At 44.6% G+C, this 24,535-nt stretch overlaps 1 protein-coding gene across 2 annotated transcripts in view; it reads right to left on the reverse strand.

The window, feature by feature from the left end:
- Positions 1 to 24,535, reverse strand: part of TMEM241 (transmembrane protein 241) — a 381,772-nt gene that overhangs the window by 21,372 nt on the left and 335,865 nt on the right. Inside the window, exon 14 of one of the 2 annotated variants that reach the window (XM_063923591.1) lies at positions 760 to 824. The exons of the other annotated variant lie outside the window; for it this stretch is intronic. Within the exon in view, the coding sequence (XP_063779661.1) occupies positions 760 to 824 (65 nt within the window). The remainder of the gene's footprint in view (positions 1 to 759; positions 825 to 24,535) is intronic. 2 annotated transcript variants of the gene reach the window in all.

Here is a 24,535-nt window from a genome sequence, read left to right on the forward strand (position 1 = left end):
TTATTAGCATTTATTCACTGGCTAAAAACCAGATACTCAGAGAAAACATACTGCAAAGGAATAGCGAACACACACGGCTATATGCAGCCGCACAGCGGCTAGCCTTTTATTTTTACCCCTTTCCGTAGCTCTTTATATTGTGCAACCTGTATTTTAGGCTTTTTTTTTTACACAGGTCAGTAATGGGCAAAAGATTCTGACAAACAAAATCTTTGGGCGTCTATGATATCCAAATTCCTAAATATTTAAAGCAGTCAGTACATTGCAGATAGCGAGCGAGAGCCGTGCAGACACAGTGAAGCACTTAAGAGACATTGGGGGTCTATGTATTAAGCCTTGGTGAGAGATAAAGGGGAGACAGAAAAAGTACCAACCAACCAGCACCTGACTGCCACTGTACAGGCTGTGGGCGCGTATATAAAAGCCCTAAGGTTCAATAGCAAGAGCAAATAGCACAGGAAACTAGGGGCCATGAACCAAGCCTGGTGCCATGAACCAAGGGAAATGACTGGGAAGTAAACCCATTAACCGTAACGTGGACAACTGGGGAGGAGTACAAAAGTTGTACCCAGCACCAAATCCAAGAACCTGTATTTCAGGCTTATTGACACTTTTATACTAATTTTTCCTGGGAAAAAAAAACTGTGGCTTGTAATTATTTAATAGCATAGGTCTAGATTTCTTAACACGTAACGTATATCCCAACACTGCTGATCACTGTACAGTGAGCACATTGAGATTGTTAATCAGTGATCTTACCACATAGTAAGAGGAACATTCAGGGATATTTCAAAGACAAATAGAGAGATAACTGCTGTAAGAACCTTAAAAAAGAAAGAAGAGAAGGACAGAATATTAATTATAATATCCATATTATATATTTTACACATAATTTATATTTTGTCATAGAAAAAGCAAGGACACCGAAAGGTTGCATTGAAATATTAACATTTACACATAATATCTATGGTAAACCATGCTGCTGGTCTTACAGCCGCGTTACCAGCATTATTACACAGTATACAGTACTGTATAATATCAGCTTTTAAACTGAATCTACAGCCTCTGAGTCCTTAAGACCAGAGGTTAAGTTTAATAAGCCCCCACTTTTCTGAGTGTTTAGGCAGGAAATGTAAAACAAAAATACTGGTCAAAGCAAAATACAGTGTTTTTTGCTTTGAATAGTTTTGTAGCGGATTTTGGCCCTCATTCCGAGTTGATCGCTCGCTAGCTACTTTTAGCAGCCGTGCAAACGCATAGTCGCCGCCCACGGGGGAGTGTATTTTCGCTTTGCAAGAGTGCGAACGCCTGTGCAGCAGAGCAGTACAAAAATTTTTGTGCAAAACCAGACTAGCCCTGCTATTACTTATCCTGTGCGATGAATCCAGCGACAAAGGTCCCGGAATTGACGTCAGACACCCACCCTGCAAACGCCTGGGCACGCCTGCGTTTTCCCAAACACTCCCAGAAAACGGTCAGCTGACACCCATAAACGCCCTCTTCCTGTCAATCTCCTTGCGATCGGCTGTGCGAATGGATTCTTCGCTAGAACAATTGCACAGCAACAATGCTCTTTGTACCCGTACGACGCACGTGTGCATTGCAGTGCCTGCGCATGCACAGTTTTGCAATTTTTGAAAATGATCGCTGCGCAGCGAACGGCAGCTAGCGATCAACTCGAAATGAGGGCCTTTGTACGATGCTCCTTAGTAAATTTACCCCCAAATAAAATAACCAAATATCTGACTTTTAGTCTACTCTCTTCACTTCCAATAGCATCAAGATGTTACGGCATGAGTCTGTGACCATTACTTCTAATGCTTCATATATCTGGTTGTAGTGAGTACTGGATTGGGTTCTGTGTAGCTGTGTTCATAGACATTTCAGGTATACACACCCACCAACAGCCTCTCATTATAAATCGGCCATTTGCTCGAACAACCGATATATCACCTAGTGTGCACCCAGCATAAGGGAGAGAGCGAGAATTCTTCTCTTATCAGGATCTTCCCTAAATATTATATAGCAAAAAGAATAAAATGCGAGCAAACCATCAATGGGTGCTAATAAACACTGGGCACAAGTGCCTGATATTTTACATCTGCGCATGCATCCCCGATGGTTAAGGTCAGGGGATGGAGATCAGAAATGCATGCCTGTGGATGTGTCGGCAGCATACCAGTGTCAGGGACTGTGTCAGAATACACAGTTCCACTGATATCGGCAGCCATCCACCGACGGACATTCTGAACGTTACTAGAAGCCAGCTGTGTTAGTGGGTGAGCACCCGCACATCTGTGCTGCTGCACAATCCATGTATTATTCACATGGAGGTGCGTGTGTGGGGAAGGCAGTGGTGAGCACCAACTGTCATTTTAAAAAGTTGACATGTCACATAGAATAAAGGTGATCCAACTATGGCCCTCATTCCGAGTTGTTCGCTCGCAAGCTGCTTTTAGCAGCTTTGCACACACTAAGCCGCCGCCTACTGGGAGTGAATCTTAGCATAGTAAAATTGCGAACGAAAGATTAGCAGAATTGCGAATAGACACTTCTTAGCAGTTTCTGAGTAGCTCCACACTTACTCGGCAACTGCGATCAGTTCAGTCAGTTTCGTTCCTGGTTTGACGTCACAAACACTCCCAGCGTTCGCCCAGACACTCCCCCGTTTCTTCAGACACTCCCGCGTTTTTCCCAGAAACGGCAGCGTTTTTTCACACACACCCATAAAACGGCCAGTTTCCGCCCAGAAACACCCACTTCCTGTCAATCACATTACGATCACCAGAACGAAGAAAAAACCTCGTAATGCCGTGAGTAAAATTCCTAACTGCATAGCAAATTTACTTGGCGCAGTCGCAATTAGCGGAAAATCGCTGCGATGCGAAGAAAATTACCGAGCGAACAACTCGGAATGACCACCTTTATTCAAAGAATATACCCCTCCCAGAATAATCCACCTTTCAAACATACATATGTTGGAACCTTGTAAAGATATAACTGTCATATTTGGAGTTGCACATCCTAAGATAAAACAAAGATGATCAGAGTCATAAAGATCTGTATTTCTATACTGGCTGTTCTCACACTCTCACACTCACTGAATGAGCATGTACAGTAAGTAGTCTCTGTAGGAGAGGAGAAGGCACAGCGGACAGCCCACTAGGGCTAGAAGCAGTTTCCCTCCTCCCTCTCCAAGACGGTGACCGCCTCCCAGCTGTCCGGAGAACCACGGTGCACTCACCAGAGCGACGCCGCGGCTGATCAGGGCGCAGGGGGAAACGGTGCGTCCGGAGCCCTGATTACCTGAGTATTAGCCCCGATCAGATCCCGCGCAGCCAGCGGTCCTCCAGGGGTACCCCACACGTATTTCTGGACCATATTCATAGTAATTGGACATTCTAACGGACACCCGCATAGGCTCTGGACATTATTAGCAGGACATTAGACACTACAGAGGTGGGACGCCACCTATCTGAGTGTAATATACTGCAGTGTGCCTTACTCCTATCACAATCCCTCAGTAATAGACCTGTTACTGTCTTCCTTCATACACTGCCGAAATCCCCCCCCCCTTTAATTTTAAAATCTTTTTTCCTTTTGCTTGTTTAACTCTCCATATGCATGCAGCAGATGCATATATCACATCATTTTTGAATAAAAACATAATTTGACATTCAGATGACCCTAGTCTGCATATCATTATAACAAGCATCCTGTTTAAGTTCTCAGCTCATTATTAGGTTCTGTCTTTTTGAACACCATATACTTGTACAGTACATTACTCATTTATTGTTTTTCAGGCGCACTTGTTATACCTGTATTTGCCTATATTACCTAGTGAAGCTTTTGAGGTACTTCATAAACAGGTTGCAGCCTAAAATCAATCTAAATATTCATATACACGAGCGCTGGATATCCCTCCTCTTTCATATTAGGACATTAGGTTGACACACCTATGGTCTACACTGCTTTTTTTTTTATTTTATTTTTTCAACTTTTCCATCCACGTGGACTAGGATTGTGAATATGTGAATAGTAAACTGTCCGAAGCATGGCGAGCGAAGAGATGGGGACGCGGTACACTAATTGGTGTTCCATGCGCTATGACTGTGAAAATGACACCCAAATATTTGAAAAATGCTGTGTCAACCTTTTTCATGTCGACATCTCCCTGTGCTTCCCTTTTGTCCCTGTTGACCTTTCCATCATGTCAACCTTTGCCATGTCGACCAATGGTAGTTGACCTAATGACTGTAGACCCTGTGATAAATACCCCTCCCACCATGTGCCTGGATTCCAAGCAAACTCGGCGCCCCTGCCAACAACTGCCCACCCTCCACTCCCTGCAGGACAGTGACCAGCCCCGGCAGTCACTACTACTGCCCCATACCAGCTGTCTGGAGATCTTCACCTTCCATGTTGAGTCCATGCAGCCCGCGCCTTAAGCCCCCTACACACTGGTCGATATAGTGAGCGATATGGACGATATTGTTAATTTTTTGAATGATATATTGTTCATATCGTTCAGTGTGGAGCCACCAACGATGAACGATGCGCGTCCCCGAGCTCGCTCATTGTTGGTCTCCTGTCGTTTCCACATGCAGGTCGATATGGATGACCTGCATGTTCAGGAATGGGCCCGGGTGACGTGGTCATTCCCCTCGTCACCCGCACCTGCGGCGGGTCGCCCGTCGGGCACCTCGGCCTCAGGTCGCCGAGTGTGTAGGGGGCATTAGATGGCTCCAGAGTCGTCACAGCTGGGCCAAGATGAAATGGCCCTGGTAGGTCCGGTTACTGGTCAATGTGAAACTGCCCGCTGTGCTGCTTTTCTACCTGCTGTTGTTTTGTTCAGGTCTTCTGCGAGGAGGCTGAGGAGACGGATCTCACATCAGCACCAACAGAGGTACTACCAGCATCATCACTCCCATCATCAGCACCAAAGATTGTACTCTCATTAGCAGCAGCAACAGGAGTACTTTCATCAGCAACATAGATACTCCCAGCAGCATGGGCCCTCTCCAACCACAGCCAGCACCTCCTGAAGGGCAACATGCCCCCCTGGCTGCCGCCATTACTCCTTTCTCTCTTCTCTTCTGAGGAGACTGGGGCAATTAATGTGCATTTTATTTATTTGTACTTTTTTTTTTTTTGGTGTGGGGGGACACAATGTGCATGTTTATCCCTTTGGGGACCAATATGTATTGTTTTTTCCTTGTGGGGGCCAACGTGAATGTGTTTTATCTTGTGCAGAACTGTGTTTTTTTTTTGTTTGTTTCCCTGTACGGCCCAATTTGCATGTTTTTTTTTTCCTGTGTGGAACCAAGTGTTCCTTTTTTTTCCTGAGGGGGACTATGTGTATGTTTTTTTCTCCATAAGAAAAAGAATAAAAATAATAATTATGGATGTAGGCTGATGGGATGAGTGGGGAGGGGGAGACGCTCCAACATTTCTCACACAGGTTGTTAGTAGGCCTGGAGCCGGCCCTGTCAAAAAGATAGAATGAGTCCATGTTACGTGTTCTGCAGATACAGATGTGTTCACTTACATCTAGCCTCCCTGCACATTATACAGCCATTCTAATCATGCCATGATGTGTTGTGACTTGGTAGCGATGAACGTCTTTTCGTGCAACTTTTTCCACTAACGTGTCTTTATTGCAAATAGGAAACACGGGCAGCTTTTGCCAATTAAAATAACATGCAACATGCCTATATTCTGTGTGCGACCGCGGCTCTAAATGCATACAAAATTCTATGCTACAGCGTTCTCCCATACATCTCCAGTTACATTCTCAGGGTGATTACATGCAATGCATTGTCACCACTAAGTTCACACCCTGAAATGCCCTATTTCACGGAAAGACATATCTATCCAATTCAGAATATGATGGTCATATGCAAACTTGTATACATTCACATATGTGTATGCACTTTAAACAAAAAACATGACATTTGTGACCGTCAACTGAGATCCATACAACTCACAATAAGCACCATAGACTGGTGGCCATCTGCTGTATATTAAAGCAATCAACGAAAATAGTAGTAGTAGGATTAGTTCCACCAGTTTTTTTTTTAAGGCATGAGAATCATTTTTGGATACCATATGCCAAAATATCTGTCCATTTTGACAATGGGGGTCATTCCGAGTTGATCGCTCGCTAGCTAGTTTTAGCAGCCGTGCAAACGCTATGCCACTGCCCACTGGGGAGTGTATTTTAGCTTAGCAGAAATGCGAATGCCTGTGCAGCCAAGCTCTGCAAAAACAGTTTGTGCAGTTTCAGAGTAGCACAGAACCTACTCAGCGCTTGCGATCACTTCAGCCTATTCGTGTCCGGATTTGACGTTATACACCCGCCCAGCCACGCCTGCATTTTTTCAGACACGCCTGCGTTTTTGCAAACACTCCCTGAAAACGGTCAGTGACACCCAGAAACGCCCCCTTCCTGTCAATCTTCTTGCGGCCGTCAGTGCGACTGAAAACTTTGCTAGAACCTGTGCAAAACAACAAATGCCTTTGTACCCGTACGACGCGCGTTCGCATTTCGGCCCATACGCATGCGCATAAATGCAATTTTTTCACCTGATCGCTGCGCTGCGAAAATCGGCAGCGAGCGATCAACTCTGAATGACCAACAATATTACTACATCTGTTAAATGCATCAAACATCACATATGCAGAGTATATACTTTTTCACTAGAATCACAATTATTAAACCTCATATTTGACAACTCTCACAGAATGTCAGGGAAATCAGGGAAACTCCATGAAATAGCGGTGATCTCCCTGATTCCATGAAGAGTACAGCAATCTCACTGAGACTAAGTGCAACACACTGATGATGTCAACACTGTCAGTGAAACATGGAGAAAACACTAGGAAGAACGAGGATTTACACATACCTCCCAACATTGTAAGTAGATTCAACACATAAATATGTCCCTCCCATGATCCACCAAACCACACCCATAACCACTCCCAAATTTACCTAGCCAAACCCAGAACCACTCAAAGTAATACCATCGTTTTATAGGCCATATGCCTTCCTGGAGCTGTGAATATGGACAGACCTGTGTAAATAGGTATTGTTGGGAAGTATGATACTTGTTGACATAAAGCTTTTACTAAGGGTGTAAAACTTTTGCTAGCTTATTCAAAACTGCAGGGATAGCCCACTTTGTAAAAAGATTTTCTTCATTATACACATATATATATAAACTGTTGGTAAGGTAGGAGTTAAACCACGAGTACAAAGTCACATAGTCAAATGGAGTGGAGTGTGTGGAGGGGGAGCAGATGGTCATCAGTGTCAAGGACGGCACACAGATCAAGAAGGATGAGGAGAGAAGTGACTCTTGGATTTGACCATGAGATGGTCATTGGTGACTTTTGTGAAAGCAATTTCAGTTGAATGCAGGGGATGGACGCCAGATTATAGAGGGTCAAGAAGAGAGTGGGTGGAAAAGAAAAAAGTAAGACGACGATAAACACGTAGAGACAAATGGCAGAAGAGAGTTGGGGCATAGTTAGACAGTAAGTATGGGCCAAGTGAGGGTATCTTAAGGATGAGTGAAACTAGGGCATGTTTGAAGGAAGAGGGCATACAGCCAGAGGAGAAGGACAGGTTGAAGAGATGGGTGAGGTGAGAGAAAGTATCAGAGTGAGTGAGAGTGGAGGAAGCGTATAGAGCCGAAGTGGGTAGAGGAGGATGTGAAGTTCATCCCCAGTGGTGGAAAGGCAGGTGGGGGTGGGCAGCAGTGATGGGGAGGATGCTGGAGAGGAGATATCACTGTGCACAACTTAAGTTTTGGTAATAAAGTGAGAGGTGAAGTCAAGGGCAAAGAAGGAGGAGGGCATGGAGGAGCAGTTGGCAGTGAGTAGAAAGTAGTGGCCTGGGTCAGAGAATTGGGAGTAAAATGGTGTAAGTCAGCATGAGTGCATGATTTCCTCCAATACCGTTTGTTGTGCAGGAGCATTTCTGGAAATAGTGGTTGAGAAGCACATAGAACACATGGAACACAAACATATGATGTGGGAAAACATGAAGAATAAAAAACACATGAGCATCTGTGGTGTAGGATTTCTTGAATATACAATATATCCTTGGAAGAGGAGTCTTTACAATACCATTTTTTGTCTGCACAAGGGTTTTATAATTGAAGTTAAATGATTATATACTATTGCAGATTTTTTTTTTTTTTTTTTTTTTTTTAGTTTTAAGTAATATTTTTCTGAAAATAATTAAGAGAAGATTTACACACATCTCTGGAGTAAATACATGTAGTTTTTTTGATTTTGGGTGTTGAAGTACAACCCATTTTATGCCTCAGTGTTTTAGGTGCGCTATTATCTTTTTATTAGTGGTAATCTATAGAATAGGAGCTTGTGTCAGAGAGTGAGAGCTGGGAGCTTTTATTGTGCATGTGCAAGACAGACATTTAGCAGGATTACATTATATAGTTTGTGTGTGTGGTACTAAGTAACTGCTTTGGGGCTTATTTGTACACAAGTCAACTCTATGACACGCCTCTGAAGCGGAGCAGTAAATGTCCTCTTAACAATTCCACATTACTCTCACAATCTCTTCGAAATGCGTTTTCAAAAGTAACAAATGTTCATCCCAGAATTTTTTTTATGACGGGCGGCATTATGCTCTTGCCATATCACAGGAGGTAGGCAGTAACCCATCATGTACCCCCCTTCCCCACCACCACCTTCCAGCATTGCACTTACTGTTTGGCGGTCTCCAGGTAGCCGAGGTGAATTTGTGATGCTTGGCTGGGCTTGGCCTTCCTGTGGGGTGGTTCAGGGAAGTGAGGGACACTGTGACTCATCCAATTAAGTTGTGCTGCACTGATGAGTCTATATGAAATGTCAGTGCAGCATGACTTTTGGCTGTGTCACAGTGCCCAGCTGCAGGGAAATTTTACCGGATTGACCACCCGAGAAATATAGCATGGGGAGAACATTGAGTAGGCATGAGACACCTGTAGCAATAACTGATAGGAAAAAGTGGGGATACAAAGGTGTCCTCATACACAAAAGAGCTGCTCAGAGCGGTGTAGTATAGCGTTTTTCTTTAAATTGTGACTTATTCACATCACAGATGCAGTAAAACACCAAAGTGTACTACAGACGCTGGGCTGCGACTTTGTGCCTGCTTAAAACTAATTTGTATGCGGTTAAAGTCACAGATGAAGCATAATGGAACTTGGTGTGAGAAAAAGCCATAGCAGCTGCATTGTAGCACTTCGTTTACAGATTTACACTCATTCGCACATACAGATATACAGCTGTCGAACACTGTATTGATCAGTGCCATCTAGCACTTCTAGTTGTTTTATTTATGCAAATAAGACAAACATTTTGATCATAAACAATGTTTGGCCGAGTTACCAGGTCCTGTTGTACGTATCTAGAGGGGCTGTTTGGACTTAAAGGTGCATACACACCGGTGCAATGTAGCCTTACGATTGACTATATAGTCAAAATCGTAAGGATAGTGCAAATCGCACCGTGTGTACACAGCTTGCAATACTGATGCTCGCTCCTGCGGGGTCGGTATAACAGGAAAAGAAAGACTGTGCAGGCAAGGCAATCTTCACTATATTGTGTACAACCTAGTACATAGTATAGTCAAAATTGGCACATAGTCAAAATCTCAAGTAAAGATAGTCAATATCGGTGGTTCAGGGCTCCGGGGAGTTCAGGGGAAATCCAAAGTCAGAATCGGAGGTAGTCAATATCTCACCGTGTGTATTTACCTTAAGGCAAAGTATATGAGGACACAGCTGTAGGGTTGTTTAAGTGGCATACCATTTAGTATTAGAGGCACAAAGATAGGAAAGTACCATTTTTCTTAAAATTCTTAGCAGTCATAATTTCAATTAAATATTTATATTGTTTTACATTTTATGAATATAACATTGTGAAACAAAGATAAAAGATGGTGTACTTGTGTTAGAATATATCCAATATTTTACCAGCTGATAGGAGAATTAAATCTCACTGTAAGTGTACAGAGGGTGAACTGGGCTCCTGTGTCCTTGTGTGACTTCCTAACTAATGCCAGTTCACAGGATGAGTTCAAGAGAAATCATGTGCCTACTTGTTTAGAAAACACAATAAGAGAACTTGGCAAGGTAAATGTGAGGGAGTGATCTGACCCTAACATTAATAAGGAAAACTGCCAGAGAATTGTTCAGACTTTTCCATTAAAATATTTGCACAATGGTTCCTTGGTACTGTTGTGGGAGTATCTAGAAAAACACAATGTATTTTTATTTTTGCTCAGGAGAACCAATATTTTCATGCAGATACTGGCCAGCTACATCAAAGATCTCTCTGTCTGCAGAACATAGAATCCTGTTAAAGTTGTATTTCAAACAGTTATTTTCTAAACAAGCAAACAACTAACACTAAACTATACTACCTGAGTCGTTGCCAATTAAAAAATATAAATTTTGCCAATATTGAGTACAACTAAAGTAGAATATTGGTAAAATAGTTGACAGCTGCGTTAGAAGAGGGAATAGCTTTAGATTGATACAATAAATACACCAACACATGATCATAACTTAACTCTAAATATGTCTGGATGTTGTGGTCTATTCATGAAGCAGTGAAAAAAGTGGAGAAGTGAGCCTGTGGAGAAGTTGCCCATGGCAACCAATCAGCTGCTCCGTACTATTGTATAGTATGCAAATTATAAATGTTACTTCAATGCTGATTGGTTACCATGGGCAACTTCTCCACTGGCTCACTTCTCAACTCTTTTCACTGATTCATGAACAGACCCCATTATTTCTTGAATTCTATGTGTCTCCATTTCCTCTCTGGTGGTGGCCACAGGCTGATTTTATGGGAGCCGATAATACAGAATCATAAGCCGCGTACACACGCAGAGATTTCCCCAGAGATGTGTGCTGAGCGATCTAGCACGAACGCTCGGCACACAACTCCTCCCCCCCGTTCAGCACACAGCACCATGTGTGCTGAGCGAGTGGGGCCGCTCATTTCACCCAGCGGTGAAATGAGCGATGTGCTAGATTGTGGCTGCATGCAGGCCAATCTAGCACCGGCGATAGCGCTATCGCTGTGGAGTATACACACGGACAGATCCGTGCTTAACTTCTAAGCAATCTAGCCAGATTGCTTAGAATTTAAGTACGGATCTCTCTGTGTGTACCCCCCTCAAGAATTCAGGCTCTTAGTCTAGCATTTGAAAACAGCCCAGTAATGTCATGTTACACTCTCCTTAAGGCCAGTACTCACTGGCCGATGTGGGAGAGATGTGTGCTGAGCGGTTCGCTCAGCAGACATCTCTCCCGACGCTCAGCACAGCGTGATGTGTGCTGAGCGTGCGTGGGGAGATGGGGGAGGGGGGGGGGGGCAGGCCAATCTTGCACCAGCGATAGCAATGCGCGGGGCTGCGCATTGCTATCGCTGTAGGGGGAACACATGGAGCGATCAGGCTTAAAATCTAAGCAATCTAGTCAGATTGCTTAGATTTTAAGCAGCGATCGCTCCGTGAGTACACCCCTTTATTCCTCAATTCATAAGCAGTTTGAGATCTTTTTTAGAGAAAGTGTTGAGGTGAGACCGACTGCATTTGTGATGCTTGTATATTAAAGCCGACAGATTTTGGACTCAAATTAATTTTGTGATTTTCTCTGTCTTAAGTATGAACTAGAAGGCAGAAGCCCTAGAGGTCCTTCTACACAAGTCTCAACATAGATTATTCACACTGAGGGGGGAGAACAATTAGCGTTGAAATCGTGTTTACGCAGTAAAAAGACACAAAATTAACGCGAATCATGGGAATTTTAAGAAAGCATCTATTTAATTATCCATGAAACAGTTTCACAGTAATTTTACCGCTAATAATCAATTTACCAACTTTGAGCAGGTGATAAACTTGGGGAAAATCCCTATTTTAAGTTAAAAATATTGGGATTTGTTTCTGAACCCCTGGGACAACCCCCTGAATTACTAATTAGGCACTTAGAAGTTTTTAATTATTTTTAAGTGGCCAATAATGACATGTCATTTTTGGGGTGAAAGTGCAAAATGATGGAAATTGGGGTATAAGGCATGGGACAGGAATATTGGGGTGCTTCATGAGTGGGATAAGTGTTCTTAGACTTGCAGGTGGGATTAATCGGTCTGTTTCCCCTAAAATTACTCAAATATATACTTATACCCATTTTTATATACCAAGTTTAATTTTAGCACTTATTTCTGTTTTTTTTCGATCAATATAAGTTTATTATAACCAATAATAACCTTCTGTACTATTATCCAACGTTAGTTTAGTTTTTTTGGGGGGTACGGACAGATTTACCTGTTTTTCACTTTCTGCACCAATTTTCGTGGTAATCACGTTTTCGCTCATTTGCATTTGAATAGGGCAAATTGCGGGAGTGTGCATACCCGCCAAAAGTTTTTGCTGCAAAAAAAGACGCGAAAATGATGAAAACGGCAATCGCAGTTAATTGCTGCGATTTTGCCGCTAATTGAATTCCCCCCCTAATTCTTTTTCAGATGACTACTTGATGACAGCATGTTATATAGATGAACAGAAGATATAGATGTCCACTAAAACAAAGGACATGGTAAAAGAGATATCAATAGGAAAGCATTATAATGAATATTCACGATTGACACTTAAAAGGCAGAGGTTTCATGACCCATCATATTGCGCTTCATTTTTTTTTTTTTTGGGGGGGGGGGGGGGGGGGTTTGTAGTAAGAAAAAGCATCTAGCAAAAAATAAGAATTTACTCACCGGTAATTCTATTTCTCGTAGTCCGTAGTGGATGCTGGGGACTCCGTAAGGACCATGGGGAATAGCGGGCTCCGCAGGAGACTGGGCACTCTAAAGAAAGATTTAGTACTATCTGGTGTGCACTGGCTCCTCCCTCTATGCCCCTCCTCCAGACCTCAGTTAAGGAAACTGTGGCCCTCATTCCGAGTTGTTCGCTCGGAGATTTTCATCGCATCGCAGTGAGAATTCTCTTAGTGCGCATGCGCAATGTTCGCACTGCGACTGCGCCAAGTAACTTTACTATGAAGAAAGTAAGTTTACTCACGGCTTTTTCATCGCTCCGACGTTCGCATTGTGATTGACAGGAAATGGGTGTTACTGGGCGGATGCACGGCGTTTTAGGGGCGTGTGGCTGGAAACGCTACCGTTTCCGGAGAAAACGCAGGAGTGGCCGGGGAAACGGTGGGTGTGCCTGGGCGAACGCTGGGTGTGTTTATGACGTCAGCCAGGACCGAAAAGCACAGAACTGATCGCACAGGCAGAGTAAGTCTGAAGCTACTCAAAAACTGCTAACTCGTTTGTAATCGCAATATTGCGCATACATCGGTCGCACATTTAAGAAGCTAAGATTCACTCCCAGTAGGCGGCGGCTTAGCGTGTGTAACTCTGCTACATTCGCCTTGCGAGCGATCAACTCGGAATGAGGGCCTGTGCCCGGAAGAGCTGACATTACAAGGAAAGGATTTTGGAATCCAGGGTAAGACTCATAACAGCCACACCAATCACACTGTACAACTTGTGATAAACTTACCCAGTTAACAGTATGAACAACAACTGAGCATCACTCAACCGATGCTACATAACCATAACCCTTTGTTAAGCAATAACTATATACACGTATTGCAGAAAGTCCGCACTTGGGACGGGCGCCCAGCATCCACTACGGACTACGAGAAATAGAATTACCGGTGAGTAAATTCTTATTTTCTCTAACGTCCTAGTGGATGCTGGGGACTCCGTAATGACCATGGGGATTATACCAAAGCTCCGAAACGGGCGGGAGAGTGCGGATGACTCTGCAGCACCGAATGGGCAAACACCAGGTCCTCCTCAGCCAGGGTATCAAACTTGTAGAACTTTGCAAATGTGTTTGAACCCGACCAAGTAGCAGCTCGGCAAAGCTGTAATGCCGAGACCCCTCGGGTAGCCGCCAAAGAAGAGCCCACCGTCCTTGTGGAATGGGCTTTCACTGATTTTGGATGCGGCAATCCAGCCGCAGAATGAGCCTGCTGAATCGTGTTACAGATCCAGCGAGCAATGGTTTGCTTTGAAGCAGGAGCACCCAGCTTGTTGGATGCATACAGGATAAACAGCGAGTCAGTTTTCCTGACTCCAGCCGTCCTGGCAACATAGATCTTCAAAGCCCTGACTACATCAAGCAACTTGGAATCCTCCAAGTCACGAGTAGCCGCAGGCACCAAAATGGGTTGGTTCAGATGAAAAGATGATGCCACCTTTGGCAGAAACTGCGGACGAGTTCGCAATTCTGCCCTATCCATATGGAAAACCAGATAGGGGCTTTTACATGACAGAGCCGCCAATTCTGACACACGCCTAGCTGAGGCTAGGGCCAACAGCATGACCACTTTCCACGTGAGATACTTTAGCTCCACTGTCTTAAATGGCTCAAACCAGTGGGATTTCAGGAAAGCCAAGACCACGTTAAGATCCCAAGGTGCCACTGGTGGCACAAAAGGAGGCTGAATATGCAGCACTCCCTTAACAAACGTCTGAACCTCAGGCAGTGAAGCCAGTTCTTTTTGAAAGAAAATGGATAGGGACGAAATCTGGACCTTTATGGACCCTAATTTTAGGCCCATAGTCACCCCTGACTGTAGGAAGTGCAGGAATCGACCCAGCTGGAATTCCTCTGTAGGGGCCTTCCTGGCCTCACACCAAGCAACATATTTTCGCCATATACGGTGATAATGTTTTGCTGTCACGTCCTTCCTAGCCTTTATCAGCGTAGGAATAACTGCTTCCGGAATGCCCTTTTCTGCTAGGATCCGGCGTTCAACCGCCATGCCGTCAAACGCAGCCGCGGTAAGTCTTGGAACAGACAGGGCCCCTGTTGCAACAGGTCCTGTCTGAGAGGCAGAGGCCATGGGTCCTCTGTGAGCATTTATTGCAGTTCCGGGTACCAAGTCCTTCTTGGCCAATCCAGAACAATGAGTATTGTTCTCACTTCTCTTTTTCTTACGATTCTCAGTACCCTGGGTATGAGAGGAAGAGGAGGAAACACATAGACTGACTGGAATACCCAGGGTGTCACCAGTGCGTCCACAGCTATCGCCTGAGGGTCCCTTGACCTGGCGCTATACCTCATTAATTTTTTGTTGAGGCGGGACGCCATCATGTCCACCTGTGGCAGCTCCCATCGATTTACAATCTGCGTGAAGACTTCTTGATGAAGTCCCCACTCTCCCGGGTGGAGGTCGTGTCTGCTGAGGAAGTCTGCTTCCCAGTTGTCCACTCCCGGAATGAACACTGCTGACAGTGCTTGCACGTGATTCTCTGCCCAACGAAGAATCCTGGTGGCTTCCGCCATTGCCACCCTGCTTCTTGTACCGCCCTGGCGGTTTACATGAGCGACTGCCGTGATGTTGTCTGACTGAATCAGCACTGGTTGGTCTCGAAGCAGAGTCTCCGCTTGACTCAGGGCGTTGTATATGGCCCGTAGCTCCAGGATATTTATGTGCAGACAAGTCTCCTGACTTGACCACAACCCTTGGAAGTTTCTTCCTTGAGTGACTGCCCCCCACCCTCGGAGGCTTGCATCCGTGGTCACCAGGACCCAGTCCTGTATGCCGAATCTGCGGCCCTCGAGGAGGTGAGCACCTTGCAGCCACCACAGAAGAGACACCCTGGCCCTGGGGGACAGGGTGATCATCCGATGCATCTGAAGATGCGATCCAGACCACTTGTCCAGCAGATCCCACTGAAAGATCCTCGCATGGAACCTGCCGAAGGGAATGGCTTCGTATGACGCCACCATCTTTCCCAGGACTCGTGTGCAGTGATGCACCGACACCTGTTTTGGCTTTAGGAGGTCTCTGACCAGAGTCACGAGCTCCTGAGCCTTCTCCTCCGGGAGAAACACCTTCTTCTGGTCTGTGTCCAGAATCATGCCCAGGAAGGGCAGACGTGTCGCAGGAATCAGCTGCAACTTTGGAATGTTCAGAATCCAGCCGTGCTGACGCAACACTTCCTGAGAGTGTGCTACGCTGATCAGCAACTGCTCCCTGGACCTCGCCTTTATGAGGAGATCGTCCAAGTATGGGATAATTGTAACCCCTTGCTTCCGAAGGAGCACCATCATTTCCGCCATCACCTTGGTAAAAACTCTCGGTGCCGTGGACAGGCCAAACGGCAACGTCTGGAATTGGTAATGACAGTCCCGTACCACAAACCTGAGGTACTCCTGATGAGGCGGATAAATGGGGACATGCAAGTAAGCATCCTTGATGTCCAGAGACACCATAAAATCCCCTTCCTCCAGGCTTGCAATGACCGCTCTGAGCGATTCCATTTTGAACTTGAATTTCTTCAGATAAATATTCAGGGATTTTAAATTTAAAATGGGTCTGACCGAACCGTCCGGTTTCGGTACCACAAACATAGTGGAATAGTAGCCCCTTCCCCGTTGAAGGGGGGGAACCTCTACCACCACCTGCTGGAGAAAAAGTTTGTGAATTGCCGCCAACACTATCTCCCTTTCCATGGGGGAAGTTGGTAAGGCCGATTTTAGGTAACGGTGAGGGGGCATCACCTCGAATTCCAGCTTGTATCCCTGAGACACAATTTGTATAGCCCAAGGATCCACCTGTGAGCGAACCCACTGGTGGCTGAAATGTCGGAGACGCGCCCCCACGGCTCCTGGCTCCGCCTGTGGAGCCCCAGCGTCATGCGGTGGATTTAGTGGAAGCTGGGGAAGACTTTTGTTCCTGGGAACTAGCTGCATGGTGCAGCTTTTTTCCTCTACCCCTGCCTCTGGCAAGAAAGGACGCACCTCTGACCTTCTTGCTCTTCTGAGAACGAAAGGACTGCATTTGGTAATACGGTGCTTTCTTAGGTTGTGGAGGGACATAAGGCAAGAAATGTGACTTCCCAGCCGAAGCTGTGGAAACTAGGTCCGAGAGACCGTCCCCAAACAATTCCTCACCCTTATAAGGTAAAACCTCCATGTGTTTTTTAGAGTCGGTATCCCCTGTCCATTGCCGAGTCCATAAGACCCTTCTGGCAGAAATGGACATTGCGTTAACTCTAGAGCCCAGCAGGCAAATGTCCCTCTGGGCATCCCGCATATATAGTACCGCGTCCTTGATATGTGCCAGGGTCAGTAGAACAGTGTCTCTGTCCAGGGTATCTATCTCCTCAGACAGAGTATTCGTTCATGCAGCTACCGCACTACACATCCAGGCCGAAGCAATTGCTGGCCTCAGCATTGTGCCAGAATGTGTATAAACAGACTTCAGGATAGCTTCCTGCTTTCTATCCGCAGGATCCTTTAGGGCGGCCGTATCCGGAGACGGCAGGGCCACCTTCTTAGACAAGCGTGTCAACGCCTTGTCTACCCTAGGGGAGGATTCCCAGCGTGACCTGTCCGTTGGCGGGAAAGGATACGCCATAAGTAATCTCTTGGAAACTATCACCTTCCTGTCAGGGGAATCCGACGCTTTTTCACATAATTCATTTAATTCATGTGAAGGAGGAAAAGTCACTTCATGCTTTTTCTCCCCATACATATAAATCCTCTTGTCAGGGACAGGATTTTCCTCAGAAATGTGTAATACATCCTTCATTGCTACAATCATGTAGCGGATGGCTTTAGTCATTTTAGGCTGCAACTTTGCCTCATCGTCATCGACACTGGAGTCAGATTCCGTGTCGACATCTGTGTCAACTATCTGGGATAGTGTGCGCTTTTGAGACTCTGACAGCCTCTGCGCTGTAGGATCAGGCATTGAGACACTGACTGTCCCACGGTTACAGTTTTATCCAATCTGTTATGCAAGGAGTTTACATTATCATTTAACACCTTCCACATATCCATCCAATCAGGTGTCGGCACCGTCGGCGGTGACACCACATTCAGCTGCACTTGTTCTGCCTCCACGTATCCTTCCTCATCAAACATGTCGACACAGGCGTACCGACACACAGCACACACACAGGGAATGCTTTGACTGAGGACAGGACCCCACAAAGGCTTTTGGGGAGACAGAGAGAGAGTATGCCAGCACACACCCCAGCGCTATATAACCCAGGGATTACACTGTACCTTAGTGTTTACCCTGTAGCTGCTGTTAATATATCTCTGCGCCTAAATTTATGTGTCCCCCCCCTCTCTTTTTTACCCTCTTATGCACCTGTATACTGCAGGGGAGAGCCTGGGGAGCGTCCTTCCAGCGGAGCTGTGAAGAGAAAATGGCGCTGGTGTACTGAGGAAGAAGGCCCCGCCCCCTCAGCGGCGGGCTTCTGTCCCGCTTTAATGTGTAAAAAATGGCGGGGGCTCGGGCATATATACAGTCCCAGACTGTATATATGTCTCTTTTTGCCAAAAAAGTACTTAATTGCTGCCCAGGGCGCCCCCTCCTGCGCCCTGCACCCTACAGTGACCGGAGTGTGCGGTGTGCTGTGGGAGCAATGGCGCACAGCTGCAGTGCTGTGCGCTACCTTAAGTGAAGACAGGAGTCTTCAGCCGCCAATTTCGATGTCTTCATGCTTCTGCTGCTTCTGTTCTTCTGGCTCTGCGAGGGGGACGGCGGCACGGCTCCGGGAACGGACGATCAAGGTTAGGTACCTGTGTTCGATCCCTCTGGAGCTAATGGTGTCCAGTAGCCTAAGAAGCGCTACCTAGCTGCCGTGAGTAGGTTTGCTTCTCTCCCCTCAGTCCCTCGTAGCAGAGAGTCTGTTGCCAGCAGAAGCTCTCTGAAAATAAAAAACCTGACAAAATACTTTCTTTCTAGCAAGCTCAGGAGAGCCCACTAGGAGCACCCAGCTCTGGCCGGGCACAGATTCTAACTGAGGTCTGGAGGAGGGGCATAGAGGGAGGAGCCAGTGCACACCAGATAGTACTAAATCTTTCTTTAGAGTGCCCAGTCTCCTGCGGAGCCCGCTATTCCCCATGGTCCTTACGGAGTCCCCAGCATCCACTAGGACGTTAGAGAAAATACTTGAAAGAGAAAGAAGAAATAAGTGGTGTGGCCAGAGACTAAGGAAAGTGATTGTCATATGTTCCATCTTATAAACATGCCAGACTCAACTTCCAGAACAGATTGCCAAGGTTGGAGGAGATCTGTCATGTTGCCAAAACAATATGGTAAGCTACATCTCCACTTCTAAAAACCCACACTTTAGTAAATATACCCCTGGAAGAGAGGAATCATTAGATTTAGAAGGGTAGATAACAGGTGGCTACACTCTTTCAGAGTAACACCAAGTTGCACTGCCCTCCAGCATCCTTCTGCAATGGTGGGGGAGAATGTATACAATTTAGAGGATAGAAGATAACAGCAAAACATGAGCATGCAAACATTTTCTTTTATCCTGGAACACACTAAGCTAGAGGTGGCAGTTTCTCTAATTTCCTCCTAGTCCTATGAATCATAATTCTCCCCTAGATCTCTCACCCAGGCTTCCTCTTAGGAGTTACTGACCACAAAACATAAGAGGATAAACACATTATAAAAAGAGGGCATAAGACCTTTGGTGGAGGAGTGCTGGAGGCCTAGGGATTTGAAAGTGGTGAAGGGTCTGAAACACATGGAGTAGTAGAAGTTACAAATCTGCAAAAATTGGAAAAATTGTTTCATTAGGGATATGAAACTAGTGAAGAGGGGGAGGATGAGTCTTCACAGATATCATTATGTTAGACCATCAAGGCTCAAAATCTGCAATACTAAAGCTGGGAGAAAAATTATTTTTGTTAAATAGAGGGACAATGGGCACGGACGGAGAGATAAATTGAACTGTGTATTAGCCCTGTTCTAGATTCTAAGGCCCATATTTATCAAGCCTTGGAGAGTGATAAATTTGCATGATGATAAAGTACCAACCAATCAGCTCCCAACTGTCATTCTTCAAACAGCCTTTAACAGGGCAGTTAGGAGCTGATTGGCTGGTGCTTTATCACCATGCAATTTATCATTCCCCAAGGCTTGATAAATCTGGGCCTAAGTGAGTGAGAGATAACGAGATGGCTAAGGTCAAAATGGTGCATTTAGATTTATAAAAAGAAGGGAGGAGACCGACCAAGACCCATTCAGAGATCAGAGGACTGTCCCAAAGAACACATAAGAAACCATGTTGCCAAGTAGTAATGTTTTAAGCTTGGTATACCAAGGTCACCTCCCTGTACAGAGCACTGGAACATTTTAACCCTAGTCCTTGGTCGTATAGTAAGACATATGAAAAGTTATGTGCAGTGATGCAAAAATTTAAATATAATACATAAGGAGGGATACAAACTGGCAGGGACTAAAAAATGTTAATCAAGTGTTGGAGAATGTGTAATCCGGGAAAACCAAAAGATATAAAGGGCATTTGACTATCTGAATCAGCCTTGGATATTAGTCAATATATTAGGAAAATTGGATCTGAAAAGTTGGTGAGTTTTTTTATTATGTTCATCCCTAGATATATTTTTTCTGACTCCATTGAAAGGGAAATACTAGATACTAATCTTGTTTCATATAATTATTAGGGTAGACATGGAAGCTCTCAGTTTTTTGAGGTTTTGTTTTAAAACTGGAATGGAGACCATGGGCTTTAATTTCCTAAAGTAGTTGATCAATGGTTTAGACCACAGGTTCTCAAACTCGGTCCTCAGGACCCCACACGGTGCATGTTTTGCAGGTCTCCTCACAGAATCACAAGTGACATAATTAGCTCCACCTGCAGGCCTTTGAAAATGTGTCAGTGAGTAATTAATACACCTGTGCACTTGCTGGGTTACCTGCAAAACATGCACTGTGTGGGGTCCTGAGGACCGAGTTTGAGAACCACTGGTTTAGACTGAATAAAGTGTCAAAAGGACATCGTCCATGTGTGAGGCTGGTTTAACTTTCAACCACCGATCCCAATATTGGAGATATGTGAGTGGAGGCGAATTTTAGCTTTAAGTGACTCTATTAGTAAGGCAAATATAAGTGGGAAAAGGAGACTGTTCTGATGCGTCTCGCTTTAACTCCTGAAGGGAGAAGAGAGGACACTCTTAACTGAAACAGTTGCAGATTGGTACAAAGAATAATTTTGTTTATAACATTACCGATACACATTCATGGGGATGGTATCAGGATCCCGGCGCTTGGGATGTCTGCAGTCAAAAAACCAGCAGCGGCATCCCAACACACAGGATCCCAACACCTAGTAGGTAAGTAGTGTAACCCTGACCCCCTACCCCACAGCCTGACCCTAACCATCCCCTCCCCCCATGCCTGACCAGCGGTGCCTAACCCTCCCCTGCCCACAGCCTAAACCTAATCCGCCCCGGCATACTTACAAACAGGATGCTGGCAGTCAGTATTCCAGTGCCGGCATTGTGATTCATGTCGGGCTCCCTGCGTCGGTCTTCTAACGAGTGTCAGGATTCCGACTTCTGGCATCCCGAAAGCTGGTACAGTATGCTGACCATATCCCTGCTCATGGACCAGACTACAGACATGCATAGCCATCATATATGATCAAAGGCTTTTTTGGCATCTAGTGCCATGACCAATGAAGGGCATGAATGATGATGATCGATGGTCTGTCTGCTATTATCTAATACCGGACAATCAGACATAAAGCCTACTTAATCAGAGTGTATCAGATGGGAAAATAAAAGAGATAATCTGTTTGCAATGATATTTCCATACATTTTTAAATCAATGTTTAATAGAGATATTAGCCTGTAGTTAACACATTTAATGGGGTCTCTATGAGGTTTGGGAAGAACAATGACGTTGGTCAGTTTTGTTGCCTAATCAAAGAAGGCACACTCTACGATTTTATAAAAGAACTTAATAAGGGTGGGGGCAAAGATCTCAGGTATGTTTTATATATTAGAAGAGAAAAACCGATTCTGGTATGAATGGTTGACAATGTTAAGGTCAACCACTATTGGTCGACATTGACATGGTCGACATGGACTAATGGTCGACGCATGAAAGGTCGATACATGAAAAGGTCGACATGAGTTTTTTTGTACTTTTTTTGGTGTCGTTTTCTGCGTAAAGTGACGGGGAACCCCAAAAACTGCACCACGTCCCCTCGCATGGCTCGCTTCGCTTGCCATGCTTCGGGCAGGTTACCGTTCCAATAATAGTCCACGTGGATCGTAAAGTATAAAAAAGTTTTTAAAAAAAGTAATTTAAAAAAAAAAAAACTCATGTCAACCTTTTTCCATGTGTCGACCATTTGCCCATGTCGACCATGTCAATGTCGACCAATGGTGGTCGACATAATGAGTGTCGACCTTAACATTGTCAACCATCTGAACGGATACCAGAAAAACCATCCAGATGGGGAGGATGAGAAGGTCTTCAGGTTTATCATCACAACCTGACTTTCTTCAAGGGTGATAACAACATTTCAAAAGGATTGGAGATTATCAGACAGTGAAGGAAGCAGTCCCCCGGTGAGGTAAGTGTCTGACCCATTCATCATCTTGTCTACAATGTGAGCAAACCCAGGGAGGTTAACAAGGACTTGTAATATTATCTGAATTCCTATGCAGTTTGCAGAGGGGCAAACACTGATTTATACAGTTGAAACAATTAAGCAAGTGCAGTGCCAACTTCTGCCAAAGTTTATTTGCTAACACAGAGTCTGCTTATCTTACTTATCATAGAAAAACAATTGTTGCTTTTCAAGCATGTAGGCAGCTTCACGGCATAGGATAGCATTAAGTTGGTCTTTGAGGGTACTGATATGATCAAAAAGATTTTCTGCACCAAGAATTAGGAAATAAAGCGCAGGGCAATGAGAAAACAGTAGCACTTGTCATATTTAGAAATCACGTACTTAAATCAAAGAGCACTTCAGAGTCATGGGATGAATGCAAATCAGAGTGTTTAGAGGGCGTGTGAGGTTATATAGATCAATAACTCCATTCACATCAACAGCATTACAACACCAGCTGTAAGAAATGAAGGCCGCACAGACACAATATATAACTATTAACAGGGAATAATAATGTTTGAGTACCTAGTCCTTCTCATTGACAACAGACGGCTGGAATGCTTATTTTACAAAACCCTAGGGAGAACATCAATCTACAGTATATGATTTATTAGTCTTCTATAATGTTACATTTATGTACCTTATCTGTTTTTTAAACTATTGGTATCATCAATGTTTGAACACTGTTAACTAAACTAAAAGTTATAATTATAAATAAAAACTGCACTCACTACTGTTAATATAGGATTGCCTCATTTTTTTCTATATTTTTTTATTAATTTAAATATTTAATGTATATTTAATACTTTTTCTGTATATACAGTATTACCCTGTGAACCAGGTAACTAGTGCAAGCCAATTCAGGTGTAATTCATTTCTTAATGATGACTAAAGGGATTTAAATGACAGTTTGGACACACTAAGCTCACTTTGCCTTTGATAAAGTTGTGTGCATTCAACAAAATGTGTCAGACAGTTAAGTACACACTGCTGGACCTTACTGGAGTTACTCCATACTGGCCCTTGCAGCAATAATATAAGAGACCAGAGCAGAAGCCTTATATTGAGACATATATGGGATGCTACTCCTGAACACTGTGACAGTACAAGACTACCATCACTGGTGAGCTACTGTAGTATTGCTTACACATTGCTGCCCTGCAGAGTCCAATCTCAATCCACATAATAAGTTGAGTGGACACAATGGGCCTAATTCAGATCTGAGCGCAGCAGCAAATTTGTTAGCTAACGGGCAAAACCATGTGCACTGCAGGGGGGGGGGGGGGCAGATGTAACATGTGCAGAGAGAGTTAGATTTGGCTGGGGTGTGTTCAAACTGAAATCTAAATTGCAGTGGAAGAATAAAGCAGTCAGTATTTACCCTGCACAGAATCAAAATAACCCACCCAAATCTAACGCTCTCTGCAATTGTCATATCTGCCCCACCTGCAGTGCACATGGTTTTGCCCCTTAGCTAACAAATTTGCTGCTGTGATCATGTCTGAATTAGGCCCAATGTCATCAATATTGGTGCATTAAAAATTTATCATCAGCAGCATAGAACTCTACTGTCCAAACAGATAATCAGGTTCTTCTCTTTCATATTTGCCCTACCTACATTGGCTGAATACATGAGGCCTGATATAGGTCCCGACGGCAGTGCAATGTTCTGTACTTTGCGCATGCACCTGACCCGTACTGTGCATATGCAGTATGGGTCTGCGACGTCGGAAGCAGATGGGCTACAGAATGTTAGTGACTGTCAGTCTACTGATGTTGAGGAAGGCGAAGGACGCTGTTTCCCAAAACACCTCTAACCACATCTGAATCAGGCCCATAGTTCCTATGAACTGAATTAACAGCTAATTACCGGCTATCCTATGACTTGGTATAATTCCATGTAAATGTTAACTCCACAACTCTATGTAACCAGCCGGTGTACTTGCATCTGTGTGTCTACATATAAAAAGAGAATGCTAAAGTCAGATGGGGAACACTGCTGGGTAACACACACCGCATTCTGCTGCAAACTCTCTGCCCATGA

Source organism: Pseudophryne corroboree, chromosome 5 (genome assembly GCF_028390025.1).
Source record: "Pseudophryne corroboree isolate aPseCor3 chromosome 5, aPseCor3.hap2, whole genome shotgun sequence".
NCBI classification, from domain to species: Eukaryota; Metazoa; Chordata; class Amphibia; order Anura; family Myobatrachidae; genus Pseudophryne; species Pseudophryne corroboree.